Source organism: Dunckerocampus dactyliophorus, chromosome 3 (genome assembly GCF_027744805.1).
Source record: "Dunckerocampus dactyliophorus isolate RoL2022-P2 chromosome 3, RoL_Ddac_1.1, whole genome shotgun sequence".
NCBI classification, from domain to species: Eukaryota; Metazoa; Chordata; class Actinopteri; order Syngnathiformes; family Syngnathidae; genus Dunckerocampus; species Dunckerocampus dactyliophorus.
Window position 1 is genome coordinate 34987547 of NC_072821.1, and position 18929 is coordinate 35006475.

Here is an 18929-nt window from a genome sequence, read left to right on the forward strand (position 1 = left end):
GCGGCGCTGGCGTTTCAGGTGGCTGATAAGGTTTTTTGAGTGCTCCATGGGTTTATTTTCCCCTTGTGGTACAACGTCCTTCCTCGTAAAGTCAATGTTTGTTTACAAGTGAGCTTAGGGGAAGTTACAACAGACCATTCACGTCACAGGCAGGGGAAAAAAACAGTGCTTGATTTGCTCACACGCACACTACGGCTAATCTGGCCTCATTGGAGCTTTTATTTAAAATGATGGGTTATCAGAGCTATTTTTAATGTTATTGGATTTATCGGTATGACATCATAATTCCCTGATATCAGCACGATAGTTATCATCCACTCATAGTATTTACCCTGACTATTGTGTGCAATGGCCAACCAGTTCCCCACCGTTCCTAATTTAAGCTGTAGTATACGTAACAGTTTCATCCAAGTAGAAAAGATGCAAAGCAAATGTATCTGTTTATGAATATATGGCAACCATGCAGTTGTGCGTCACATACAGTAGAGATAAAACCAAATTAAGTAGTTATATTAGAAATTGTGCTTCACGGTGACCTAGTGGTTAGCATGTTGGCCACACCGTCAGGGGATCTGGGGTCAAAACTCCGTTTGGGCATCTCCGTGTGGAGTTTACGTGTTAAGTGCATGCGTGGGTTTTCTCCGGGTATTCAGTTATACCCCAAAAAAGATGCATGTTAGGTTCATTGGTTCAACTCTAAATTGTCCATAGGTATGAATGGTTGTTTGTCTGTATGTGCCCTGCGATTGGCTGGCCGCCTCTCTCCTGAAGTCAGTTGGGATAGGCTCCAGCATATGCGTGACCCTAGTGAGGATAAGCGGCATAGAAGCTGGATGGATGGATGTTAGAAATTGACTATTTATTGATTGTGAAATGTCCATTTCTCGTGGTGTGAAAATTGCATATTGAATGTTTGTGTTTCATCTACTGTCAGTGGAGAGTATGAGGCGTGACGCATCATTTATCATTTATCATTTATATCAATCTTTTTTCATCCAGGCCCACATTCAGAAAAATCAAAGGACATTTTCATATTTTATATGTTGATATACTAAAAATATATACACTGTATATATTTATTTAAAGAAAAACAGCCTGTCTCTCATCTGTGTTGTAACAGGTGACAAAGCCTATAATTCTTCATTTTATTCGTATTAATATTTTCAATTTTTTTGCCACATAATTTCCTGTTTAATTGTATTTTTACAATGTGCCATGGGCCAATTAAAAAACAAGCTTTGGGCTGCAAATGACCCCCGGGCCTGACTTTGGGCACCCCTGCTTTAGACAGTAGCACATTATTCTTTCATAACGCATAATATGCAGCATGTACACAACAGGCACTATGAAAAACAAATGGAGGACTTTAGCTCAATTGCCTTTGTTGTTTTCTGTCCAGACGGGGCTCATGTCAGTTTGTTTGATTTGATTTGATCCTTTCATCATGTTAGCACTGACTAAAGACTGATTGGTCGCCGTGATACACGTTCTTGCAGGTCCCTTTTCATGTCTGCATGGTTCCATTGTGGAGAACAATGTCTCCTTTCATGGCCTGAACTCCCCTGAAAGCATGTCAATAATCTTGAATCAATGAGTGCTTCTTAGCATTGCTGTGATCATCCCACCAAACAGAAAAGAGTAGAAATGAGGCTTTGTTTTGCACTTAGACTCGGTAATACAACGTGGAATACAGTCCTGATCAAAATTTTAAGACCAGTTGAAAAATTGCAAGAATGTATGTTTTGCACTGTTGGATGTTTTACGTAGAGCTTCAAAATGCAGAAAGAAGAAATGGGAGTGACACAAAACATTTTTGAGTAAGCAATTTATTTCAAACAAGCATCAAAGTGAAATAGGCTGCTCATCAGCTGATCAAAAGTTTAAGAGCATAGCTAAACAAAACTCGAAACCTCCCTGAAATAGAAATAAGATGTTGAAAAAAGGAGTCCATCTCTGCAGCATTTTTTTAAATATCAGTTTTCATTATCAGGAAAAAATCTGATGCCGATGTCTACCGATATCACATTTTTATGTGGTATCGGGACGATATTATCGGTGGGCCGACATTATCGCACATCCCTACTCTCTCCTTCTCAATCATATCTCCACATTTGGTCACCGTCCATGTGAGTAATACGTCCACTGACAACGGCACTCAATACTAACGAGGCGGCTAACAACGCCTGTGCTATCCGACGTGTGGCAAAACAACACACGCCTGTGGTTTGGACACATGGAAACCCAGTGCTGACTTCGAGGAGTAACACAGGACGTGACAACGTATGTATTTCCACGTAGTGGCCTCACTGGACCTCCACTTTGGCTCATATCGTAGAAATGGTACGATGCACAATGTGAGTGGTTTTGCACACCGTGGTGTACCTTGAAACGGGTAACCGGCCCATGCCTAGCTGGGACAAGCAGTGTAGAAAATTGATGGATGGAAATGTCAAAAGGCTGCTGAGCAAAGTATTTAGCAATGTTAGCCTCGTCGTTTATAACCTCGCGCAGCAGCCCAAATGTTGTAAAAACAACCTCATTACTTTGCACAGCCTCTCTGTTTTCACACTGCAGGCCTCCAGAAGGTGAGTGGACATGGTCTCCCTTCTCAGGAAGTATCGGGCTCCTTTCAGACAGCCTGAACTGGAACCACTCCCTGAAGTTTAAGCACTGAGAATTTGTTAGAGCTGAGAATGTGATCCCATAAGCAGAAGAAATGGGATTGGAGTTTTAGCGGCCACAAAAGCCATTGAAAATATACCTCCCTTCTGTTTATTTTAGGGCAAGTTGGTGGCAGGGAAGCTAGAGGGCTGAAGGAATTTTTTGGCCAAGTTCTTGCAGAGATGGGAGTGAAACAAACCAATCGTGGCGCTGTAAAAAATTAAAACCACCTCTGCAAATAGCTCCAATATTTGCGTAGTGCCTCTGAGTGAGAATTTCACAGAGTCTGGGTTTCCAGTGCAAATAAACAGTGCAGAGGTCTCATAGAGTAGAATCCCCCCTTACACCCGTGAGGTGAAACCCACTTCTTTGTTATTCCCTAATCAGGGCATTCATGGAGAGCTGATCAGATAACACATTATGTCTTTCTCTGTGGGATTCTTGAATCAGCATCTCAAACCTGTGCACACTGCCAGGTCAGTTAATCCACATCCTTGACATCTCACACACACAGAACAATCCCAAAATCCTTCGTGCTGAGCAAACTGACACGTTGGCATGACTGGTTTATAATCTGGTTGCTTTCCTGTTTCCTGAGGAGCGATAAGGCTGAAAAAGGCTGATTTTCGAGACGTTCTTTGTCATGTGAAACTCTACGGGCGCTTACATTTTTTTTCAGGTTGCAAGACAAACTTACGCACTTCGTACATCTTCATGCGTCATCCGTACGCCCAAAGTGTGTCTTTCATACATTTTGCTGATCAGGTTTGGACAAAATGTCAATGTTTTGGCACGTCGCACTTGCAGACTCCGTATGTGTGTGCACCGCAATTAATTAGTCACCATACGTAGTTAGTGCGGCCAACACACGTTCAGATGTTTCTTACGTGCTCCATGTGTGTCGAGTAAGTCGGTCTTGTGTTGCCTGTACGGGGAGAGTATATCACTCCCACGAAAACTCAAGTATATAAAGCTGCAGACAGAAATGGCCTGCATGGCAGAGTTCCAAGACCAAAACCACTGCTGAACAAAAAGAACATTAAGGCTCGTCTCAATTTTGCCAGAAAACACCTTGATGATCCCCAAGACCTTTGGGAAAATACTCTGTGGTCTGACAACACAAAAGTTGAACTTTTTGGAAGGTGTGTGTCCCATTACATCTGGAGTAAAAGTAACGCCGCATTTCAGAAAAAGAACATCATTCAACAGTAAAATATGGTGGTGGTAGTGTGATGGTGTAGGGCTGTTTTGCTGTTTCAGGACCTGGAAGACTTGCTGTGATAAATGGAACCATGAATTCTGCTGTCTAACAAAAAATCCTGAAGGAGAATGTCAGGTCATCTGTTGGTGACCTCAAGCTGAAACCAACTTGGGTTCTGCAGCAGGACAATGATCCAAAACACACCAGCAAGTCCACCTCTGAATGGCTGAAGAAAAACAAAATGAAGACTTTGGAGTGGCCTAGTCAAAGTCCTGACCTGAATCCTATTGAGATGCTGTGGCATGACCTTAAAAAGGCGCTTCATGCTGGAAAACCCTCCAATGTGGCTGAATGACAACAATTCTGCAAAGATGAGTGGGCCAAAATTCCTCCACAGCGCTGTAAGAGACTCATTGCAAGTTATCACAAACACCTGATTGCAGTTGTTGCTGCTAAGGGTGGCCCAACCAGTTATTAGTTTTAGGGGGCAATCACTTTTTTACACAGGACCATGGAGGTTTGGATTTTTTTTCTCCCTTAGTAATAAAAAGTTTCATTTAAAAACTGCATTTTCTGTTCGGCTGTGTTGTCACTGAATAATATTTCAATTTGTTTGATGAACTGAAACATTTAAGTTTGACAAACATGCAAAAAGAAAAAGAAATCAGGATGGGGGCAAACACTTTTTCACACCACTGTATGGACAAATACTATCACACATAGAAATGACTAAAATGTGACCAAAACAACAAACATTTTCATACAAAAGACTAAGACTAAAAATAAAATGTCTGGCCAAAACAACACTGCTATTGATGCCATGCACTCGTATCTAAACTTATCCTATGGTTTGCTCAAAATGTTATGTTATGATATATTTGGTGGGATCAAACTGAAAGTTAAATGAAGACAATCTTTTCAATTGGACAGTGCAGATTAGTCGGTTGTCACATCCATTTTTTGCAGTTGAGATTTGACCCAGCTAATTGTGCTTCCAAATAGTGACGTTGATGTGGGAGGAAGTCCAAGTACCCAGAGAAAAGCCACACAGCCACGCGGGAGAACATGTAAACTCTGCACAGAGATGTTAACCACTGGGCCACCGTGAAGTAAAGGGCCTCTGAAATGACACCCTGGAGCTTATTTTCACATGGTTAAGCAGTCCCATCTCCATTGGACACAATGCTACTATTCATATGAACGTACACCAGAAAAAGCATTAGGGTTGCATCATAGTTACCTGCATGAGGAAAACATGTCGCTGTCCGATGACCTCCTGTTTCTACACTATGACGGTTTTGACTTTTCAACATAGTGAGATTATACAGTATGTGTTCTCCGGCATGTGCCCTTGAAAGTATGTAGCCAAACCACTCACTTTGTGTCAAGAGAAAGAAGAATTTGTTTGGAAAAGCATATTTGTAGTTTGTAACTTTTCCAATTCCCTTCTCATCATGACTGTGCAGATCTTTTGGAGAAGTTTCCCACCGACTTCCAGGATGCCCCCAGTGCATATCCTCGCATCTCCAGGAGGGATACATTTGTTGCATAGCAACAACCAGACAGTATGTCCCAAATGTGATATACTTTATGACTTTTAGTGAGGGTTTCGTTGTCCGCTGCAGTTGAATGAAAGCAATGATATGAATGTTTTGTTTTTTGTCTGTGAATTAATCAGAAAGAAAACTACATTCGAGGACAGATGGGGAGCAATTACTGCCCCTTTTTTTAAAATCATTCTAATCAGTCGTAATTGACACTATTTAATACTATGCAGGAATAAATGATCATGTCTGGTTTGGGGCAAAAGAAACGTCAAGAGTCCAAAATATAGAACACATTATTTTTTGCAATAAGATTTCATCATCATCATTAGCACGCTGGTGAAAATCTAACCACCACTGTAACATTGTAACAACTGGACTGTTATTATAACAACATACAAAAAAAAGTGTTATATCCAAACCTACATGGCCCTGGAGCAGCAAAACAGCCCCAGACCATCACACTACCACCACCATGTTTCACTGTTGGTATGATGTTCTTTTTCTGAAATGTGGCGTTACTTTTACGCCAGATGTATAAAAGGACACACACCTTCCAAAAAGTTCAACTTTTGTCTCATCAGACCACAGAGTATTTTCCCAAAGGTCTTGGGGCTCATTAAGATCTTTACTAGCAAAATTGAGACAAGCCTTATTGTTCTTTTTGTTCAGCAGTGGTTTAGGTCCTGGAACTCTGCCATGCAGGCCGTTTTTGTCCAGTGTCTTTTTTATGGTGGAAACATGAACTCTGACCTTAACTGAGGCAAGTGAGCCCTGCAGTTCTTTGGATGTTGTTGTGAGGTCTTTTGTGACCTCTTGGATGAGTCGTCGCTGCGCTCTTGGGGTCATTTTGGTTGGCCGGCGACTTCTGGGAACGCTCACCACTGTTCCATGTTTTCGCCATTTGTGGATAATGGCTCTCACTGCAGTTCGCTGGAGTCTCGAAACTTTAGGAATTGATTTAGAACCTTTTTCACACTGAAAAATCTCAATTAATCTCAGCTAAATTATGTTTTAACAGTGGGGGGCAATCACTTTTTCACACAGGGACATGTAGGTTTGTTTTTTTTCCTCCCTTAATAATAAAAAGGTTCATTTAAAAACTGCATTTTCTGTTGTCATTGACTAATATCTAAATTTGTTTGATGATCTGAAACATTTAAGTGTGACAAATCAGGAAGGGGGCAAACACTTTTTCACACCACTGTAAATGCTTTATTGAATTATTAGCTTACGCATTTCACTGTATCAGGCAGGTGGGAGAGGGACTTTTTTGTGTGCACATTAGCAGCTCAAACAAACTTTTAGATTACCTTTACGATTGCTTCGATATTAACAGGAACACACTGTAAACCCTGTTTATGGCGGTTAATCGGTTCCAGACCTGACCGCCATTAGTGAATTACCGCTGAGTAAGATTTAACATTCATGAAAGGAATATTTTCAAATTTAGATCATAGAAAACCAGTTTATGACTTTCCAAGTATGATTTTTACCATTATTAGATCCATATAGACATGAAATAACACCCCTACAGTCACCTTTACACTCATATCACCCAATATAGTAGATATACTCTGAGATAATAAGCCATTTAAAGGAAAACAAAGGCAGTTTTGGGGGAACTTTACCCATTATCCATAATCGTTATGTGAAACATGAACACACGCGCTTCCATTTTCTGTGCGTTCTAAAGAGAGAAAAACGGTAAGCATGAGGGAACTAGCAATGCACATAATGGGACACAATTATTTAGACTATAAAACCCTCTAAAAAAACCTCCATGCTGTGACCGTGCAGTAACAGGTACATTCATGATAACATGTCATATTTGCTGTATTTTGATCATTTTAAACAATACCAGAACTTCTTTCCTGGGCGCATTGATTTCACTGAGCCCCTAGATTAGGAACTAACGCTACTTCCATCAAGAACAGCAGCGTGTCTGTTTGCAACTACTAATTCATGGCAGACTCGGTGAGAGCCTCCACCCACCGACTACTTTTGGACAAATGAGGAGCCAAAACATTATCTTTTTGAGCCTGAATATACGGAGGATGAGCAAAAGGTTTTAAGAGCTGAGCCCGCAAGTAGAGAGAGTGAAGCGTCGGAGCAGCCGTCATGACTTGGTGGTGTAAACGTGGAGCATGCCAAGCCATGCCGACAGAAATGGGGTGTTTCTGCTGCACTGAGTGGCATACAGTGTTGATGGAAAGGCTTTGTGTGTATGGCGAGGAGGACATTGGTCCAAGAGATTGCATCACAATGAACAAAGAATTGTTAGCGCTAACAAACCCTGCAGTGACAGAAACTTTGTTCCACCTCCCCAAAACTGTCCATGGATTAAGTCATCATGAAATCGATAGTGATACATGGAGCACATAGCGCTTGATATCACAACACAGTCCATCTAGTCGTGTATAAACAAAACATGGAATGTGGGCTAATGCTTTACACATCATTTGGTTGTCTAATCCTAGTTGTTCATATGCTTGTTCTTGTTTCCTAGTCATTACAGGTTGGTGTCCTGTTGCATCGTGTTGGAGTGGGCCCGCTATCGCTCCATAGTGGCGTAAGGCACTGCGTCACGACGCCAGAGAAATAGTTCTTCGTGTTAGCTGCTAGAAATAACAATGCCGCTGTAGCTTGGCTCATATACACGTCAGTTATGTAAATAGAACATTGTTGCTGTTTTTTAAGGGCTTCATATTCTAAATAGGTGTGTCTCGTTACGTGCATTGTTAGCTCGCGCATACTAGCTGTTTCTGTCTCTTTAAAATGCACAGAAAAGGGAAAGACATGTTTCATGTTTCACATAAGGATTATAGATGATGGGCAAAATAACATTTAAAAAAGTGAAGTTTTCCTTTAAGACATAAATAAGACTCGTGCTCGTGTGTGTTTTAATAAATACATGTGGACAGGAAGTGACATCGGGGATTCAGAGCTGGAGTACGGCCTCAACAGTAGCCTGCGTTATTATGATGATGATGATGATGAAGACACACACACACACACATACCCTAGAGTGACACAAGCTGGAACCAGTTAAAAGCAGACACATAGCCACACCACTGATACACGTAGGGGAGCGTCCCACCCCTGCGAGGGTGAGACCCGACAATGTGATGTACATCACTTACTTCCTAGTTCGAGGCTTTTTTCCCCTGACTCTTACAGTGGATGGACTGAAGCCCCAGCGCTGAGCTTACCAAACAATTGCTTCACAAAAGTATGAAAATACAGAAAAGTGTGTCCGACTCATCTCTTCTCGGGATAAACGAACTCGAACGTTTCATCTTTTTCGTTATGTGGTCATGAATGTGATATGTATCCGATGTTGCTGCAGCCTGAACGTCACCAGCGGAACATATCAGAGCTGGGCCGGGCGTGGGGCGCAAATGCATTGTAACAAATGCACCAGGACTGACACCACAAATTGGGGCCATTTCTACTTCCATCGTGTTTTGCCGCATGTGCGTCACTTTCCGAGCACATTGCGTACACAAATACAAGTCACTTTTTGTTTTTTGTAATGTGAACGACCACATAAAAAGGTCAGACTTTAACAAACAATCTGAATTGGGCATCATACCCTGCAGCATGACTGTAGCCTGAAGCCGGGGTCACAACCGGTCATACAGGCTCCTACGGCCGGTCTACCAGCAAAAAACGCAAGAAACGCACGAAGGGTGCGCGTGTGACATGCTGATTTTTGGTCTTACTCTTTTAGGGAACGCCACAAATCGCACGGCTAAAAAAAAACAACATACAGTCATTCGGTTGTGACCTAGGCTTTAGGTGTGCAGCACGCCACGTGGGAGTATGATGCCCTTAAGCACACGTAGACACCTGCTTGCCGCACCCAAAGTATCAGATTAGAAATCCCCGTTGCCTTTTTTGGTGACACATGAAAAAGGATTGCGATGTGCACAAATTAGCCAAGTGGTTTCCTTGTTAGCCACATTGAAGTGCGTTTTACAATTCAGAGCAGAATATCTACGACTACAGTTTGGAATGATTCGACATAATACATATTGCATGCTTTCATTTTAATAAGACATATCCCAGGGAAGCTTGTGGGTTCACAAACTGAAAAAAACACACACACACAAAACCACATACATGTGCCACCTAGATAAAGAAAAAAAACATGCCAATGTTTGAGCCTGCAGGTAAAAGCTTTGTTTTACAGCAAACATTTTCATGGGGGTGAGGGAGAGAAGGGGAATCAAACTGATATTTAGCCCCTACTGGCTTTTTTCCCTGCTTTTGTTTTATGCAAAGCTCTTTTTACCACATGGTAGTGACAGATTGTTTGAGCTGAAAGGAAAAGCCATTCGAAGCTAATTAAGCAGCCATTCCAGCCTCTAGTCGCAGGCAGCGGGGAGAGGAGCGCCGGCATTTGTCAGCACCGTACCCAACGTGGGTTTAATTGACGTCCCCGGGACCTGACTGACAGCTTCTCCTATACTGAGCCAATTACAAGCCGCGGCGGAAGACAGCTGAGCTACTATTGGATAAAGTCTATTGCTAGGGGGCGGGAAGACCCACGTGGGTTGTACATTGAATGCAACACGTGATAGGCTGATGTCCTCAAGCCCAGACGTGTAGTAGCCTACTGATTTGCTGGCAGAGAAAGCGTGTAGAAGCTTGAGGTCTCCTTAGAAATAGGTCGATCAATTTGGAAGAAGGGGGTGCATTTTGAATCTTCTTTTTATTGCCATTTATCTTCTGGACAACTAATAGTATGATTATGGTTTCATTAGTCTCAAATTCAAGTTGACATTTCACATGAAGCATATACGTCGTCATGAGAGTCAGAACAGAAACGATCAAGTATGCCTTAGAAATCTGGCAATTTTTGTACGAACCGTTTGAACGAGAAACCCCTCTCTGTCTTGTGCGTATTTAACCTCGGGGAGCCAACGGCTACAGTGCATTGATATATAAATTATTGCCTTTTGTTTTGAACAAGTTGTTGAACGCGTCGACTTGTCACTTGAGATCCAAAATGGCGAACGTACGAGGTCACATCGTTACCGTCCAATCAGAGCAACAGTTGACTGCGCTTCCCACTCACCACGTGGGGTTGGCTTGTTTTGATTGGTTGAAGTACCCAATTGGCTTAGCAAGGGGTCCTCTCGCCGCTGTCGCGTCCGCGTGTCAGTGCTCAGTCTGTCTGTGTGTGTGTGGTTCAGCTCGCGACGGAGGAAGTGGCTGAATGCTAGCTCCTGCCATATTTCACAACGAGCGACATTTTTTAATCACCCACTGCTATTACCCAACATTTATACACAGGACTCATCGGAAGACACTTGGGCTACTGCTGGATCTAATATAGCTGTTATAATATTTTAAGGGGGCTTCCATACTGAGGGACGTCCACCGTTTCGGGACCACAGAGATCCAAAAGGGAAAACGACGTTGGGGGAATTGGATATTTCCCCGCTTTTCTATGGTGACTTTTGCAAGAGAAGGATACTACTACGACCTCCGTGTGGATATTACAATTTAACCTGTGCAAGAGGGGAAGGCAGTGGAGACAAAAGGTAACGCAGGCGACATGAAGAGAGCCGCTAACAAGAAGGGTGGCGCTTTTTATATGTGTGTGTGTGTGTGTGTGAGCGAGAAATGACAGCCGACTTTGTTCCGTGTGTTTGGACCACCAGAACAAGCCGCTGTGTGTGTGTTCTTGTCTGGTTAGATTTACGAGGGAACAAGCACCATGTTTGCTGAGGGTGTGATCAAAACCATCAACTTCTACACGAGAGTTGTTGTTTTTCAGTTAGGCACAACAAGGGGACTCATTTTGCAAAGTGACAAGCAATTTATGGATCCACTGTGATCCACTTCCTCACTGGTGTTTTTTTGTTTTTTGTCGTGTGTGTTTAGGCGTGTAAGGAGAACGAGAAGCTCCGATGTCCGGGGATTGAGAGCAAGCGGTGCTTTGTCCTCCGCCATCCTGTGCGACCTGGGGAGGGGGTGGTGGTGGTGCTGATTTACTACACTTGGATTACTTGGAAAAGACAAGAAAAATACGTTTCCTAGCGTGAAGGACCCGATATGTATCCACAAGGCCGGCATCCGGTAAGTAGGTGTTTGATTTGTAAGATAACACACATGCAGTACATCCCCCCCCCGAACCCCTTTGAGGTGGTCTCCTCGGTGTGGACCACCTTACTATTTATGGTGTGCTTCACTCCGGCCAGCAGAGAAACCAGAAGTGAGGTTTGGTGGAGCTTGCATCATAATGTTAAAATGTAGAGTAGGGATGCTCTGATTGATCAGTATCAGCCAATTTTCATGAAAAGCACGTGATCGGCATATGCTGATAAATGCCTCTCAACCCGATGGCAAAAGCCGATCACCTGTGGCTCGTACTACTGCTGCCTGTCGCGATCGATCCCAGTGTACAACTGTAGCGTCTTACCCTAACTAACGTCTTGGGTAGCGTCCTCCGCCCACTTGCCTTCATCCGGAGTCCCCGAGGGGACATGGAGGAAAAAAAAACGGATGGGTAAAAGGAAAAAAAAGAGACATTTTTGCAAGAGCTCGCAAAACTAAACTATGTCAAGCTACAGGACACACTTCTGGTCATGGCTTGCCGCCGGGTGAAAATTCATCATTTAATTTCCAGCTTAAGCATGTGTGCATCACTTACTATACAAATGTAGAAGTATAAAGTCACACTGGAACACGTTTGCAATTCCGTGATGGTTATTTGTCTCGTCTTTTGAAAATAAAATGCTAACATCCGGTCTTAGCTAGTGTTGCTGGAAACACATCACTTTGAGAAGTGGTACTCAAAAGGAAATACATTGATTAGCCATACGCCGGATTTTTTCCACTTGTGTGCACTGCTTGTGCTATAAGTAAACAGTCATATCAGAAACTCAACCAGTGTGCTGCGCTTAATTGGAAGTTTCAACGCAAGCATCCACTCTGAACACGGAAGTAGCGAAAATACAATGCTCTTAATGTATTGCGAGATCTCGCAGAAGTATTTCGAGATCTTGCAGAAGTATTGCGAGATCTCGCAAGTTTTGCGAGCTGTCGTGAAACTTTTGCGTTGTCTCGCAAAAATTTGTCTTTTTTTTTTTTTAAATCCATTAATTTTTTTTTCTCCATGTCCATTCACATGTCTTCTGTGTGGAATGTGCCCCGGGGCTAGCGTGTTTAAAAAGCTTTAATTTAATACGACATTTGAAGAACAAACACTTGAAGTATGGTTAGTTTTTGAGTCTCACGGTTTGTGTGATCATCAGTCAAACGGCAGCTAATGCAGCCAAAATGCTGGACAGCACTCGTCCGTATGTGTGTGACAATCAGAAGGCTAAGCAAATAACCCCCAAAATAATTGAGTTCATCGGATGAGATGAGCAGCCTTTGTCAGCGATGGAAGACACCACCACCAATGGCAGGGTGCAAAAAAAAAAATCACATTTCCCGCACCCCATTTTTAATAAATTAATTACTAATTTATATTAGTAATTAATAGGGGTGTCACCAGATCTCGCAAGATTAAAACGTGACAAGATTTCTTGTTCAGAAAAATAAATATCTCGCCATAATAAATAAATAAATCATCAGTTAATAAATGAAAACAAACTTGCCCACCTCAAACACGTTTGGTTGACAATGTAAATACAAATGGAACGGCGCAAAATGGTGTGCGTTCACAGAAAGTCATGGCAAAAGAAATGCTGCTCTTTAATACAGCTGAAAAGCCGGCATTTCAAGAAATGCTGCAAATGTTAGACGGTACGATTTGCGTGTGAGAAAGTGCATGTCACAAACGGCAATCCCACAAATTCACAAGAGTGAAATATCACACTGGTAATACTTGTATATAACACTGGTGGTTTATTTAGTCTCCGCAAATGCTGACAATAATATTGTTCAGCGTCAATTCATGGCACAATAAACATTTCAAAATGCAAAATGTTTGTCCAGTCATATTTTTTCATTGTACTTTTCTGAAAGTTAATGCTAAAATCTCGTCTCGTCCCGCAGATCGCGGGCCCAATATCGTGCATTGTCTCGTCTCGTGAATTGGGTGTCTCATGACCCTCCTAGTAATTACCTATTTTTTTGGCCCCCTGGCAGTTAGGGGACCTTGGAATTGTCCTGACTTTTCCCCCTTACACGGCACCCCTGGCCAATAGCACTTATCATAAATGAATAGAAAATTCATCCAACAAACTGTTATTTTCACCCATCACATCTCCACCTGCTTTGCAGGCACCTCACCAGCCAGGGCAGCCGGGCTTCAAATTCACGGTGGCAGAGTCGTGTGACAGAATCAAAGACGAATTTCAGTTCCTGCAAGCTCAGTATCACAGGTAATGTGAACCTTGAGTCGTAAACAAACACAATCCAGTTTATGATTGTGGTATAACGCCAGACAAAATCCTGATCTCCATTGCCACAAACACAGCATGTTATCAACTATTTCTTTCTCCTTCTTTTTCAAGTCTTAAAGTGGAGTACGACAAATTGGCCAATGAAAAGACAGAAATGCAGCGCCACTACGTCATGGTAAGGGCGATCATTGTAAAGGTGTCACTTGAATTGAATGCCATACCCTCCCTTTAGCCTCAGGTAAGCAGTCACAGGTGGTGCAGGGAGCCGTGATGTTTTGCAGACGCCATGTTAGTGTGGGTAGTTGACTCGCCACATCTGTGTATTCATTGGATAAGAAGTAGCGGGGGTGAGGGGTGTTGGTGCATGAAGGGGCAGCTGAAACTCCAGCAGGGGTCAAATGTCCAACTATTGATTGTGGGTTGTGACCACCCCCCTCCATGGCCCCGGGGTCCTCTTTGTGACCTGGTGTGACCCTTCCCAACACACCCAGCATGACCCACTGGGGGTTAATGACCGCTCTGCTGGCTGTGTGCATGAATCAAAGGGTTTCCCGTATTTCTTTTCTCCTCTAACTATCCCAACCGGACACTTCTGACACACCCGGGGGGGATCTGAGAGGTGAGGGCCACTTGGTGTGTTTTTCATCAGCCCATAAGATAATAAAGTTCAATGGTCCATCCTAGAATATATTCGGAGTAATCAAATAGATGCAGTGCAAACCATCTGTACTGCTCTACTTGTGTTAAGTTTCAACCACAGGACAACATGAGACCTGGTAAATCAGGCAGTGGAGTTTTTAACTGGAATTGTTGAGTCCGATAACATGACAAATAGCTGAAATAGCCGATTATTAAAAATAACCAAAATGCGCCAATGATGCAAGATTGCCAGTACCGTATGGGTGAGCAAATCAAGCACTCCTTTTTTTTTTCTCCTGCCTGTGACGTTAACGCCCTATCGTAACTTCCCCCCGAGCTCACACGGAGCATTTGGTACAGCATCCGTCCTCTTAAGGTGGATGTTTGTTTACAAGTGAGCTCAGGAAGTTACGATGGGCCGTTAACATCACAGGCAGGACAAAAAAGGAGTGCTTGATTCGCTCACCCGCAAAGTACGGGTAATCTTGCCTCATTGGAGCATTTTTTTAAAAACAGATATCAGATATTGGAGCTATTTTTAATGTTTTGAGATTTATCGGTAGAACGTCATCATTCCCTCATATCGGCCCGATAATTATCGTGCACCCCTATTAGCATGCAGTGAGAAAGCAAAATGTTGCCAATTAAAAAGTGAGTATTTATGAAGTATGTCGCCACGATTATGCACTCACGTTTTGCCTTCTCTTCAACCTGCAGTACTATGAGATGTCCTACGGGCTCAACATTGAAATGCACAAACAGGTATGTAGCCATTATCTGGCTCTGGTCTGTGTTTAGCCAAAACAGTCTTGTTTTTCCTCCAGTCTTTGAGGACTATACACACACACACACACACACATGTACGCACGCACGCACGCACACACACCTGACCTCAGTTACTACCCTCATCTTGAAATGCCTTTAGGAGGCACAAATACTGGCTTCCTGTAGTGAAAATGCTGACAGGCTAAAGAACAACATGAAGGGCACACTGCCTGATGGGGGTGGTTTGATAAGATTAAAGTGAAGTATTTGGCAGACTGTCCGAGAGGATGTGTTTTAGTGTCGCCGCTGAATGCTCGTGTGTGTGTGCATGCACGTCTCAGTGGTGAAGTCTTCCTCCTTTGTGCCAACTGCACAAAAAGCTCATTAGTTGAGCTGCCACCCCGCGCTGGGCTTCCTGCTGTAGGGAACTACTGCAAAAGGTGAATAGGACAAACAGATCTGCTCTTTGATAAACCAGCCAAGGACTCACTTTCAGTAGAATGGAAGTACACTTTTTTGGGGCGAATTTTGCCCATCATCCACAATCCTTATGTGAGACATGAACACATGTGTTTTTTCTGTTTTCTGTGTGTTCTAAATGTATAAAAAAAGCTAAAAAGAGGCAGGTAATTAATGCACGTAATGGGACACGCCTATTCCGCCAAGAAAGCCGGCTATTAAAACACCTCCAACAAGGTTTTATGGTTTTATATCCAACATGTAATACTTTTTTTTTTTTTTTTTTTTTTTTTTTACACTTTTGCCCTATTTTGGTCATTTTAACCAAACCAAATTTGAACTTCCTTCCTGGGTGCATTGATTTCACATAGCAAGAAAGCATAGAAAGGAACGCTGCACCTAGCGTTAACATTTCCAAACTCAAAAACGACAACACAGCAGCAGTGGCGGCAGCTCCAATATGTAGCGTTACATTTCGGTAGTGGCCTGAGGCGTTGTGAGCGAGTGTGTGGTGAAGCTGGTAGCTAGCCGGTGTGGTGTGGCAGAGTGTCACTATGGCGTAACCATGTTAATAACAATAAATATAGGTGGAATAGATCCCATGCTTCCCATTATGCGTATTCTTAGCTGCCTCTTTTTTAGCTGTTTTTATATCTTTATAACGCACAGAAATGAAAGCTGTTTTGTTCATGTCTCATAAGGAATGTGGATGATGGGCAAAATTCGCCCCCAACATTGCAGTTTTCCTTTAAATGCTAACATTTGAGTGCTAACTGACATAAGCGAATAACCTACACACTGTCATATAGCTCTGCATGTGATCTCATTATGTTGTGCTGAGATGTTCCTAATGTTGTGTTTTGTCCTTGAGATATATTGGGTGTTATTGAACGGAGAAAGCACGTCCATTGAATAAGGAAGTCTTTGGTTTGGATGAGAATATGTGGATTCACAAGTGAAAATCTGTGAAAACCTGGCCTGGAGCGTCTAACCAGATGATATGTAATCAGTGTAGTTTAATCTACTTCACATTTTTTTTTACATGTCATAGCCTTCTCAGGCACTCATCCTTGTCAGACGACCACCACCATTCTTCCATCATATTTTTCCACATTTATTTCTGGGGGTGTCACAAGATCTCGCGACATTAAAACATGACAAGATTTCTCGTTCGGAAAAAAAATTGTCACATGGGTACTCGGCCCGGGACAATAATAAATAAATAAATTAACCACACGATAAATGAAAATTAAGTCAATCATTTTGCTGACTTCAATACATTGCCATGTGCACGCGTCTCTGTTTTTGTCAACTGTTTTCCTCGTCTCTCATCTCCAAACAGGCAGGAAGAGAGTTCACTCTGTGCATTGGTTTCAGCACCTTTGCTAGCATACACACAGAGTGCAGAAGAGTGCAACGTAGCAGAAATCAAACGAGTAGATTGAAATATATCATCTTATTTTTTTCATTGTCTCGTCTCGTTCTCATAAACCCAATCTCGTGTATCGTCTCTTCTCGTGACGCCCCTATAATTTATTTCTACTTTCTCTGATTGTTGCACTCTGCTTCCTGTCACCTTTACCGCCTGGTGTCCACATCCTTCCTGTACCCTCACGTTGCGCCCCGCCCTCCTCCGTCTGCCCCACCACGCCACTGATGTGAAGTGAATGATGGCTCTCGTGTCATTAGCCGCGCGATATGATGAATGACAGTTGGACGCGGTCAGAGAGAGAGGTGTGGAGACGTCACGGCCCTCGGATCTGGAAGGTTAATGGCATCAGCGGGAGGGTAACCCAGCTGGAACAGCAGCCTGCTGCACAATTCATCAGGCAAAGACATTTTTTGTGGCTGTGTGTGTGTGTGTGTGTGTGTGTGTGTGTGCGCGCGTGCGCGCACATAAGGTGCGTTTTGTTTTATAAAACAGCTTGCTGCCCTCTCCTTCCTGTATTGAGTGTTGTCTGTTAGGCACTTATCACCAGCAAGGGAGGTGGGGGTGGTTGTTCTGTTTGCATGCTGGTGGCGGTGGACAAAACAAGAGGGTTTAAGTGGGGAAGGAGACAGGAAAGGAGTGAGAGGCTTCAGGCTAAATGGGTTAATCGACTGGTCCTCGTGTGTGTGTGTGTGTGTGTGTGTGTGTGTGTGTGTGTGTGTGTGTGTGTGTGTGTGTGTCCTTTTTATTTTATCAATAAGCCTGCTGGTGTCAACGGAGCACTCTGAATAATGCATGGTTCCCACCACCTCCCTTATCCCAGCCTTGATGAGCGAGTGTTTGTGATGACATCAGCGAGAGGTGAATGGACAGCCCCTGGCCTCGGATTATTGGACGTCGGCAGCCATATTACTTTGCCGTGCTGTAAGATTTATTGCCGTGTGGAAACAACTACAAAGCAGGATTGAGAAGCAGAGTAATGAGTTCATACACTCTTTTTGTACATGTAAATACATGCTCATATCACGTGTATACGGTAATGGCAGCCATACCATGACAAATGTCATGATGTCATGAGATTGGGGCCACGAGGACGAGACAAGATTTTAACATTACTTTTAAGAAAAGTACAATGAAAAAAATATGACAATATGTTGCAATCTCCGAGGGATGTAAATCTCTTGTGACAGACGATGCAAATGTAAATGCACAGGTTACGATGCGATTAAAAAATGATATATTGTAAAAACAAAATGATTCAATACAGTGTCCAAAAGATACGATTCGATAGGATTCTAATCGATAGGATTTATTGATGTAGACATGAATCTTACGTTATCAAATAAAAAAGCCTATTGTATAAAAGTGGCATTCTTACAGTATTTTCAAATGTGTAAAAGGGCACATCATATCCCCAAGCTTGCTGGATGGCAGGGATCCCCTATCGCACAAACTTTCAGGCTTAATGATTAAAAAAAAAAACACTGAAAATAAAATAATTTGTAAATATCAACACCAAATTTTATGTAATTTTTTGAAATATGGGCCATTATTCCACTCAAAAAATAATATACAGTTAGCATTCCCGAGCTTTGCATATGTTGCTTGTTGCTAACGGCGAGCTGTCCCACGTTGTTTGACGGTCCTTGAACGCACCATCAAACTTTCTCCCAAGCCGCACAGATAGACTACTATAATGTATTTTTCCCCTTTTTCTTTCACCTCATATTTGGTCCCGAATGCTGATACTATGTGGGAATGCATAAAGGTAAGATCTGATGGCCTGTTTTAGCTAGAAAAAGTGACGCGTAATCTTATCTCTGCAAAACAAACTTCAGGCTTGTACAGGTGGAAGGTGTCTCTGT

General features: G+C 42.7%; 1 protein-coding gene across 4 annotated transcripts in view; it reads left to right on the forward strand.

Moving 5' to 3' along the window:
* Positions 1–10589: 10589 nt before the first annotated feature.
* The window catches only part of LOC129178365 (transducin-like enhancer protein 3-B), a 41844-nt gene continuing 33504 nt past the window's right edge, over positions 10590–18929 (forward strand). For all 4 annotated transcript variants that reach the window (XM_054770528.1, XM_054770527.1, XM_054770530.1 and 1 more), the window contains exons 1-5: positions 10590–10958; positions 11302–11496; positions 13651–13751; positions 13884–13947; positions 15129–15173. In XM_054770528.1, coding sequence (XP_054626503.1) covers positions 11473–11496; positions 13651–13751; positions 13884–13947; positions 15129–15173 — 234 coding nt within the window. In that variant the 5' untranslated portion in view covers positions 10590–10958; positions 11302–11472. The remainder of the gene's footprint in view (positions 10959–11301; positions 11497–13650; positions 13752–13883; positions 13948–15128; positions 15174–18929) is intronic.